The 11284-nt window shown below is 50.2% G+C and overlaps 1 protein-coding gene across 1 annotated transcript in view; it reads left to right on the top strand.

Annotated features, from left to right (window-relative positions):
• Positions 1–2376: 2376 nt before the first annotated feature.
• Git (ARF GTPase-activating protein GIT1) overlaps positions 2377–11284 on the top strand; it is a 306764-nt gene continuing 297856 nt past the window's right edge. Inside the window, exon 1 of the mRNA XM_050183502.3 lies at positions 2377–2739. Coding sequence (XP_050039459.2) covers positions 2532–2739 — 208 coding nt within the window. The 5' untranslated portion in view covers positions 2377–2531. The remainder of the gene's footprint in view (positions 2740–11284) is intronic.

The raw sequence follows: 11284 nt of genomic DNA, 5'->3' as shown, positions 1-11284 counted from the left end.
CTTGTTGGCGCAGCGCTTAACCAGCCAAACAAAGCGCTAATATTGCTCTAACCAAGTGTAAAACATTTTAAACATTTATAAAAACAAAGTGTTGATGATTACACTCCTGCGAAAAATGCACACCAGCAGCAAAGAAGAATACACTTCGTTACTGCTACTGTGTATGGTTGAGCTCTGTGCCACCAGGTGGCTGCACCGTGCAGACCATTCGCATTTGCGATTCTGCTCATCCCGTTACGGCACAGTCAAGCGGCCAGACCCTGTCCCCTTGCGCTTGCATTTGCCCTAATACCGGACTCGCGAAACGCTATTGCGTTAGTAATTTTCCAGTGTAAAGTGACGACCACAAACGCGCAAACCCTGGCGCCGACCGGATAGCGGCAGTCCGATGCGCAGCAGCCAGTTCGCTCGTATGCTGCCTTGCAGAGGGACACGATGTCGCAGCTTGACATATTGCCAGTCGCTACGTTTGCAGTCCACAAAGCAACAAAGTCGAATCATAGTGCTCGTGAAAAGACTGAGACCGACTCTGATGGCACAGCTCTCGTCAAAATGGAGTACGTTGTAACACAAGCAGACGACACTTGCTGTGTGCCGGAAGTGCTTAATTGTATTGAAAAATTGTTCTTGTGCATTCTCTTTATGTTACTTTCTGTTTATAAAAAACAAATGAACTAACATTCCAACTATTACGAAGATCATTTGTTTACCATAATGTTGGAAAAATTATTGATCACGCGCCCTGGTCAGCCAATCGGATAGCTCGTCCCACTGACGTCATATGGGTGATTTTCGTCATATGGGTAGGGGCGGCTTAAAATTCCGCCGAGCAGCGTGCTCCGATCGGCAGCGATGTGCATTTTTAAAACCTTATAATAAATTACACGCTTTACGCGGAGCCCTTAGATGTGTCAATTAATGATCAGAAGGACCTACTCTAACGACTCAGTACGTTTGTAGAAAATCGTCAAAATCGTTTCAGGGTCCCTTTAAGTGCAAAAGGGATACAGTGGCTTCACAAGACTTTCTACCTCCTGAAGCAATGCTTGTGATTGAATCCGAGTTTGTGACTGGCAGCCTTGTTTGTCCTTCAAGGGAACTGTTTAGCTGCGTGAAAAGCACAGAAGAGACCACTATGCAAGCATGACAAAAATAAGCCTTTGGGATCTTTTACCCTAGTTACACGGGCAGCTTATGCCCTTGCCAAGACAGGGACAAACTGTATCGGTTGCCCAGAGCATATCTGTGATTTTACAGCACAGATTGTACACTTCTATTTCGTCACACAAATGCACTTTTTTCCCGAAAGAAGAGCCAGGAGAACGACAGTGCTAATAGAGCTCGTAGGGAAGGTAAAAAAGCAAAGCTCGTGTGAATGGTAAATGGAGTGAAAAGGAAGGTCTCTGAAAGTCTGTGAAAAGTTTTAATAAACTATATATAATATATGCTAATACAAGTCCACTAAAAACATCTCTGCAATGTTTTTATTTTATAACTATTTACCAGAGGTAGCAGAGCAATGCCAGCATGATATCCATTTATCAGGTAGCCCTCTATATATGTGCTTTGCAAACTAAGGAGTCGCTTTATGGAACTTCTCTAGACGACCCTGGAGGGTGTATCTCGTCCTTAATAAAATCGGGGGAAATGTTCAAGCTTTGTTGTTTCAATTTTTGTAAATCCTGACTTGCACGATTTCGCGTTCGGAAAACAGGAATAAAAATTATTCGCGATCAGTGTGATTGATACGGATAGGTAGCACCACCTTTCAAGAGATAGGGCGAAGTAAACTCCTCATTTCGCCATAAAAATGCGGAAGGTATGGAACGCCAGCACCGAGATACAGAGACGCTCAATTAGATTCACACGATTTATAACATTGTTTATAGATGTTTTGGTCAATAAACTGATTCATACGCCATATATTCGACAACGTAGTTTTCTACAACAGGTTTAAAGCGTTTGAACGGATTAAAAACCAAAAGCTCGAAATGTACTCGCACGAAAGCGATGATTCTGCCGAAAACGAAATGTAATCGCCAATGCCAACCTTTTTCTAAATCACTGATTGTTTGTGCGCATACGCGCGCTAACTCCTAAAGCTTGTACAGCGCAGATAATGACGCCGTGAAGCGTGAAGTTAAGCGCCGTGCGAAAGCACAACGGAGCACTAGGCGCTTATAGCAGACGATGCGCTTCCTTGGCGCAAGCTTCGACAGCAGCGCCGCGGTGGCGGGTGCAGAGGCGGGCCGCATACTCCCTGCACGCGCGGCGAGGAGATGGGGAACTGAAAAGGATCTATAAACGGTGGCATGGGCCCTATGGGTAGCTTGTCCTCTAGAGTCAGTATAGTAACTCTACGTACAATGGAGAAGCGAGCGACGTGGCGGGCTCTTGTTTAATTTCTTTCTCTATGCATATATGAGTGCTCGTATTGAGGCCTAGAGTTTCTCACTATATAGTAAGAAACTCTAGGTATTGGGGCATTGATTGAGGGCCGGTTGGCCGAGGAGAGAAATGGGAGAGCGGCCATGAAGTGGCCGTGCATAGCCACGCCAAGCTGCTTGCTGAAAGCCGGCCGGGCGTCGTCTGTTCGTTGCTATAAACGTTGGTTCGTTGTGGGGTGGTTGTCAGGCTGTGCTGTGGTTTTGGCGCCTTTGGTGGTGTCTAATGTTGCTCCTATGTCACGAGGAAAGCTGCGAATGGTTGCTGACGTGTGTGGAGACTGCGGCGCTTCTGGTAAGTGTGCCGAAGTACCCGCGGCCCGTGTCCATTGTCATCGGCCGAAGCTTGTATACAGACATGCCTGTCTTTCAAACACAACTTGTAGTTACTGCTCATTCCTCCAAACATAAAGGCAGTCTATTTTTTCGGAGCAAGCAGCTATAAACACAGGACGCAGTGTTGTTCACCAGCTGAAAGGCCTGAGTCACACTTGGTGGTTCACAAGACGAGTACTTTCATACAGTCATCGGGAGAGCAGGGCGTTTTGTCAGCTACTCCGTGCAAGAGAATGCATTAAAGGTAATAACAGAAGGGAGCCTCCCGACAACCTTTGATAGTTTTGCTGTAGCGGGTCCCTGTGCCATCCCTGGAATGTGCGGTTAGTGTTTGGTATATATTCTTATTTATCGTGCTCTTAAGATGCGTAAGCTTTCAGTTCGTAGTCGCGTGCCGTGTTAATTAGATCTGCTCGCTTTATCGCCGCATTGCTCTACATGCGCCAGCACATACTGCTCGCTTGTGACGCGCGCTCAACAATGCTCAACAAGGAGTTGCTTAGGAGCGCACAAAGGAAACAGTACGTGACGGATGCGGGCTCTAAGCTGATTAATGAATAAGCGAGAAAAAAATATTCACCTACGATTACGGTACTCCGTAATGCGAACTTTGAGCGCAGCTCTATACATGTTTCCATTTCGTAATGTATTGGCTGGCGCGGACAAGCTGTCTCCTGCGGCACGTTGCAAATGGAGCCAAGTGCGGCTCGAATGACTCGCTAATCTGGGTGACGCGTCGGCACGATTCAAAGCAGCCGCCGCCGACGCACCTCCCAGACGGCGCGCGCTTCTCTGGCGCCATCTCGTAGCCATAGGCGCCGCACTACGCTTTTCTCATGCTTTCGCCACACCCTCCTCCGCTCTGCTCCTCGCGTCTTTGATCCCCCGCTGCGCTCCGCGTTCGCTTTCATCTTTAGCTGGGCTCGTTCGCTCGGTTACGCTGAGGTATGCCGACGCTCGCTGCAGGGATAGGTGCCTCATAGCTGCGCTCTACAAGACGTGTACAGATGTATTTAACTTGTGTAAACCAGCCCAAGCCTTCACATTGCAAATAAAAGCGCACACGGGTACCAGCTGCCACCTGTTTTGAAGTAGAGAACATAAATTTCACAAAAAACACAGGACAACGAGACACACAGTGCATTTGTCACACAAACACACTCTATGTTCATTTTTCATTGTGTCAGTCATTGTCCAGTTTCTTTTTCTTATGTTAGAATGGATTTCATGTGGGTCACATGAACAGAAGACTCAACGATAATTTTGCTGGACATATGGCGCAGAATGTTGAGCATGTTGCTTCTTTTCTCTACGCATTAGCAGTGCTACTGGGTGATGCCTATCTCTTTGAGCACTGTGTGGTCTCTGTTTTCTGAATTTAACTGCAGAGACTTTATCTGCCTGAAATGCAGGAACTTCAAGACATGTGAGAAAACTTAGTTTTGACTACTTTTAGCATTCAAGCCCTATTGCAAAAACCGTCTTCGAGTGCTTTCCAGTGAGAAACCAGCGCGTTTCTTGACACTGCATTGCACTGGGGAGGCTGGCACTCGCTGTGAGTCACTGGGACACCAGTGAGAACGCTGGATAAGAGCTGCGTCACACGGGACGAGACACTGGTTTCACTGCTATGGTGCTGGGGCACACTGGTTTGTCTTGTACACGCGGTGGTTCTCACTGCAGTTCGCTGGCTCACACTGTAAACTGCGCTGGTTGCGTCTGTGCACCACTGGTTCCAATATATGCAAAAAGTATAGGTGCTGTTGAATATTTATCACTAGATACGAATATCTTGTCCTAAATAATGCTATATCTTTGAGTCATAAAAGTCGTATTTCGTGTCACAGCTTAAAATAAAGGGCATGAACCTTTCGTGGTTCATGCCCTGTTTATGCATGCGCATTTGACACTGAAAAACGCTTTTGACAAAATCATGCAACCGATGACTGTAAATTGTCACTATGGTAGCAGTGTTGTGGAGTTGACTTGAAACACAGAAGTTGTTCAGATGCATTCAAAGGGACTCCTAGGAAGCTTGCCACTGATTATATTATCGCTCCGATAACAAAGCTAAGGTGATTCAAGTACTTCCACTTTCCCTATTGTACTTAATATATTAGATAAAAGGCTCTGAAGCTCAAATATATACACATTTTAGCAATCGCCCGGTACCCGTACCAAGATCGTTCTCTTCCACCGAAGCTTAGGCCTAGCGTGCCTGCCTAGTCCATCTACACGCTATCAGCCCGTCTGAGCTCAGGAATCAACAAGTCTAACAAGAATAAATCACTCTATATTTCAGCTTTCATATCGGTGTTCTTCAATAAACCATTTTTTTTTGTCTACAGTGTCGCCACAAGAAGCGATCAGCGTCAATGTGGCGTGTTATAAACAAGCGTATATATGTGCAGTCGCTGAAGGCTGCCAGCAGTAGCCTACGCTTCTCTGACAAAGATATGGGACTAGACGTACATGTAGATTGAAATGGATCATTGAACGAAGAAAATGTTGCATTAGTGACGTCGTGCGGTGACGTGCCAGCGAAGCAGTGAAGCTTACGCTGTAATCATATCGGCCACCTTGAGCGCAGATAAGAGTGCCGCTTCACCTATTTAAACAAAGCACTCTCGAAATAAGCTGTTCTTTTCTTACTGGCTTATCTGCTGCCCGGGCTTCAATTACTACAGTGGCGACGAGGCACCTGTGGTCTCGCTCGTGCGGCTGGTGCAATCCATGTGGAGCGGCCGCATTGCGGAATTTGATATTACCAGTGGTGCGACATGGGAAGAATACGTAGAGTGCGTCGAATTGCCCTGTGCTGTCAACAAGTTGACCACGGACACGGACAAGAGGGCTGCGTTGCTTAGCTGCTGCGGACCGAAAAGACGCCATTGACAACCATGGCATAGTGGGCTTCCAGAATGAAGTCGGTCTAACCCCTAACCAGTTTTTAGAACTTTTAAAGTTTTACTTCTCTTCGACGTTCGTTGCTATGGGTGGCTCAACATTTTCACAGAGCAAAGGCACATGCATTTGATACTACCTCGCGCCTCTGTTAAGCGACCTCTTTCTCGCTCATTATGATAGGGTTCTGTGCACTAGTCTGAAAGGATCAGAAGTTGCAAAAGTTTTTAGGTAAGTCAATGATTGTCTAGTATTTTTATAATGTGACAATGAATGCTTCACTTCTGCTGCATCTGCTGTTTGTTCAGCTTTTCACGAGTGCCTCCAATATCTTATTCTGTCATGTGAAGAGCCTGCTAATAGTTCCATTAGGTTTTTAGATCCAACGCTTGTTTTTTCAAACAGTCATGTGTGTTGGTGCTATGAGCCCCGAAGGAAGAACACCATTCCACCATTTTCATCAGTGCATTCCAGACTAGTTAAATGGGGCATCAGCAATCTTTGTTTTAAAAATGCTCTTCCAAAATCCTGTCATCACCTGGCACGCAGGAGCCTTGAAAACCAAGTTTCATGCCTAAGCGGAGCTGGCTACCCCTTGCAAATGCTGACAGCAGTGGCTGGCGGCATGTTAAGAAAACGTGATCACCCAGATACCACTGCCCAACAGAGCAGAAGCAAAAAAGTGGTTGTCCTGCCGTACTTGCACCAAGCTAGCCATAATATTGTTACGTAGGAAGACGCAGACGAAAAGCTATGTACAAATATATTTACAAGGAAAATACGCTGCGCTTGGCCAAGAGGCAACAGCCCGCGCTAGCTTCTAATCGTCGTCGTCGTCTTCACACTGCTGGCCTTTCGTGATCGCGCATATTGTGCCGTAGCACTACCCCGGCTGCAAAAGCGCCGTCCCGGAGCGACTAAAGATCGGACTCGGAAGCAGTGTAGTAGGCCTTGAGCCTACTGACGTGTACGACATCACTAGATGCCACAGGAGAGGACGAGGTTGAGGCCACAGGAGCAATTTCGTAAGTCACAGGCGTCACCTGGCGCAGCACGTGGTAGGGCCCTGTGTATCGCGAAAGGAGCTTCTCTGAAAGTCCGACGTGACGAGAGGGCGACCACAGGAGCACGAGCGCACCAGGTGAAAACTGTACGTCACGATGGCGGGCGTTGTACTGACACTGCTGAGTGGTCTGTGAGGCCGTCAGTCGAGCACGGGCAAGCTGGCTTGCATGGTCAGCGAGGGCGATGGCGTCGCGCGCATACTCGCTTGTTGAGACCGCAGCAGGAGGAAGTGCCGTGTCTAGGGGCAAGGTAGGTTCGCGACCGTACAGTAGATAAAAGGGAGAAAATCCGGCGGTGTCGTGCCGGGAAGAATTGTACGCAAATGTTACGTAAGGAAGGGCAATGTCCCAGTCGTGGTGGTCCTTGGAAACGTACTTGGCCAGCATATCGGTAAGAGTACGGTTTAACCGCTCTGTCAGGCCATTGGTTTGAGGATGGTATGAAGTAGTCAGTTTGTGTTGAATGGAGCAGGAACGCACAATGTCAGCGATAACTTTCGAGAGGAAGTTTCGACCACGGTCAGTAAGCAGCTGTCGCGGGGCGCCATGAAGCAAGATAATGTCACGCAAGAGAAAGTCCGCGACGTCAGTGGCGCAGCTGGTAGGGAGAGCCCGAGTGATAGCGTATCGGGTGGCGTAATCAGTCGCGACGGCTACCCATTTGTTCCCAGAAGATGACGTGGGAAAGGGACCGAGCAGGTCTAATCCAACACGAAAGAACGGTTCCACAGGGACGGTGATCGGCTGGAGATGACCGGCAGGTAGCACCTGAGGTGTCTTCCGACGCTGGCAGGGATCACAGGCAGCAACATAGCGTCGAACGGAGCGAGCGAGACCAGGCCAATAGAAGCGGCGGCGGACGCGGTCGTACGTGCGGGTTACCCCAAGATGTCCTGAAGTGGGTGCGTCATGCATCTCAAAGAGCACAGTCTGTCGTAGCTGTTTTGGCACAACAAGAAGAAGGTCAGAGCCGTCAGGGAGGAAGTTCCTTCGATACAGAATGCCACCCTGGAGGACATATCGGCGAACGGATGCGTCGGTAGGTGTAGAGCGCAGACGCTCGATAAGTGCTCGCAGCGATAGGTCTCGGTACTGCTCATCGGCGATGTTACCGAAGGCAGAGACAGAGAAAATGCCGTTGGCGCTACTACTGTCGGCGTCGTCAGGCTCGTCGACCGGGTAGCGAGACAGGCAGTCAGCGTCCTTGTGAAGTCGGCCAGATTTATAGGTGACAGTATACGAATATTCTTGGAGGCGTAAGGCCCAGCGACCAAGTCTTCCTGTAGGATCTTTCAGTGAGCATAACCAGCAAAGCGCGTGATGGTCTGTGACAACGGAAAAGGATCGGCCATATAAGTATGGGCGGAATTTCGCAACCGCCCAAACTAGGGCCAGACACTCACGCTCAGTGATGGAATAGTTGCGCTCCGCGGGTGAGAGGAGCCTGCTGGCGTAAGCGATAACACGGTCGTGGCCACGCTGGCGTTGTGCCAGTACTGCTCCAATTCCGTGACCGCTGGCATCAGTACGGACTTCGGTAGGCGCAGAAGGATCGAAATGGGCCAAAACGGGAGGCGTTGTGAGAATGTCGATTAGATGAGAGAATGCAGAGGCCTCGTTATCGCCCCACTGGAAAGGAGCGTCTTTTTTCAAAAGGTCGGTTAGTGGTCGTGCTATGGCGGCGAAATTTCTCACGAAACGGCGGAAGTACGAACAAAGGCCGATGAAGCTGCGCACATCCTTGACACACTTCGGAACAGGGAAGTGCGTAACAGCATGGATCTTGCCTGGGTCCGGTTGCACTCCGTTCGCGTCAACGAGATGTCCAAGGACGGTAATCTGGCGACGGCCGAATTGGCACTTCGATGCGTTGAGTTGCAGACCGGCTCGCCGAAAAACGTCCAGGACTGCTGAGAGGCGCTCGAGGTGCGTAGCGAACGTTGGGGAGAATACGATAACGTCGTCCAAGTAGCACAGGCACGTGGACCATTTGAAACCGTGAAGAAGGGAGTCCATCATGCGTTCAAAAGTGGCAGGGGCGTTACATAGACCGAACGGCATGACTTTGAATTGATAAAGACCGTCGGGTGTGACAAAAGCAGTCTTCTCGCGGTCGAGATCGTCCACGGCAATCTGCCAGTAGCCGGAGCGAAGGTCAATAGAAGAGAAATAGCGAGCACCGTGGAGGCAGTCAAGGGCGTCATCAATCCGAGGTAGGGGATACACGTCCTTTTTGGTAACCCTGTTAAGGTGCCGATAATCCACGCAAAAGCGCCATGAGCCATCCTTCTTTTTGACCAGTACTACAGGTGACGCCCATGGACTATATGATGGTTCAATAATGTTTTTGGCAAGCATTTTGCGAACTTCTGCGTGAATAACTTGACGCTCAGCTGGTGACACTTGATACGGGCGGCGATGAATAGGAGGGGCATCGCCGGTATTAATGCGATGTTTGACAGCTGTAGTTTGGGCTAAAGGACGATCGTTAAAGTAAAAAATATTGTGGTAGGAAAACAACGCGGTAGAGTTCACGAGCGTGCTCGGAGGGCAAGTCGGGGGCAATCATTTTCCGTAAGTCAGCGATGGTACAATTTGCCGACTGCGATGGTAGAGGAGTATCGGATGAAGTGTCGTCTACTGCAATGGATGCTACTGAGTGATCCCCGAATGAACAAAGCTGGGCCAAAGACATCCCACGTGGCAGCACTTGTGTCGTCAAGCCAAAGTTGACCACTGGCAGGCAGACGCAATTCGCCGTAATAGATAAAACTGTATGGGGTACTGTGATCCCATGTGTAAGGAGGACGTCTTGCATAGGAGCCGCGATGTAGTGACCGTCGGGGACTGGTGGGGATGACACTAGGTCAACGTAGGTCAGTGCCGAAGGTGGCAAGCGAACGAAGTCGGCGGAACTGAGGCGACTGGGGTGTGGTTCAGCAGGATCCAGAACAGGCAGGTCAAGGCGGAGAGTACTGGCGGAACAATCGATGAGAGCAGAATGTGCGGAAAGGAAGTCTAAGCCGAGGATGATGTCGTGGGGACAGTGGGCGATGACTGTGAATAGCACGATTGTTGAGCGATCGGCGAAGGAGACGCGGGCGGTACACATACCAATTACGGGGGCTGTTCCGCCATCGGCGACACGGACAACAGGCGTCGTGGCGGGCGTGATAATTTTCTTGAGCCGGTTACGAAGGTCAGCGCTCATTACGGACAAATGCGCCCCAGTGTCTATGAGAGCAGACACAGAAACACCGTCGACTTGCACGTCAAGAAGGTTCAGATGAGTGGGCAAAGTCAGTAGAGGATTTGGCGGCGTAGGGAGCAATGCAGCATCACCTCGAGGCGCTGCATCGTCTAGTTTTCCGGCTGGGAGCGGCGTCCGAAGGGAGTCGGCGAATAGGAGCGACGGGGCTGGGGAGAGCGAGATTGTCGTCGTTGGGGCGAAGGCGAACGAGAATAGGGGCGGTTCGTTGTAGGAGAATCAGTGGCGGCATTATCGGAGCGTGCGGCATAGGGACGAGAAGGGCCACCTGAGGGGCGAGAGTAGGCAGTAAAAGTAGGCCGGCTCGGGGAACTCCAGCGACTACGACAGTGCCGAGAAATGTGCCCGATTCGATGGCAGTGGAAACAAATAGGCTTGTCGTCAGCAGTGCGCCATTCAGATGGGTTGCGGAAACGTGGTGGGTAAGAAGATGCGGGACGGGGCGAAATCGAAGAAGCCGGGCGGGTATTAGGGCGATGGGCCGAGCAGATGGTGTGAAGACCCATGTTTTCAAACTCCTGGCGGACAACTGCCTGGATCAGTGAGACCGTGACTGCAGATGTGTTGGTGGGACTGGAGTCGAAGGCAGCCGGATAGGCGGCCTCGATCTCACGCCGGACGATCCTGGTAACATCGGCAGTGTTGTTGGGACGAGGAGCGTCGGCACAGGAAGATGTCGCTGGGGTGTTGGGCAGACGGGCAAACTGCTGGTCAATACGTCGGCTTTTGGCGAGTTCCAGGTGGCGGCACTCTCTTATAACAGCATCCACCGTCGCTACGTTGTTGCAAACGAGCAAGTTGAAGGCGTCATCAGCAATGCCTTTGAGGATGTGGGAAACCTTGTCTGACTCAGTCATGTGGGTGTCAACTTTGCGGCACAGAGCCAAGACGTCCTGAATGTACGTGACATAGGGCTCTGTTGACGTCTGCACACGGCCGGAAAGCGCCTTCTGCGCGGCAAGTTGTTGACCGTAGGGGTTGCCGAACAAGTCTCGAAGCTGTGTCTTAAGTGAATCCCAACTGGTGAGCTCATCTTCGTGCGTGCGATACCAAACTCGAGGTGTGCCACCGAGGTAAAAGACTACGTTGGCGAGCATAATAGTAGGGTCCCACCGGTTATTGCGGCTGACGTGTTCATACAGGCTGATCCAGTCATCGACGTCTTCCCCATCTTGGCCCGAGAATACGCCAGGATCACGGGGAGCGGGGAGAGTGATGTAGGTCGTCGAAGTGGCAGCAGGTGTCGGAGCCGGCGGAGTCGGGTTGTC

Source organism: Dermacentor andersoni, chromosome 3, assembly GCF_023375885.2.
Source record: "Dermacentor andersoni chromosome 3, qqDerAnde1_hic_scaffold, whole genome shotgun sequence".
In the NCBI taxonomy this organism is placed as follows: Eukaryota; Metazoa; Arthropoda; class Arachnida; order Ixodida; family Ixodidae; genus Dermacentor; species Dermacentor andersoni.
Note: the sequence above shows the minus strand (reverse complement) of the source record. Positions and strands in the feature narration are given on the sequence as shown.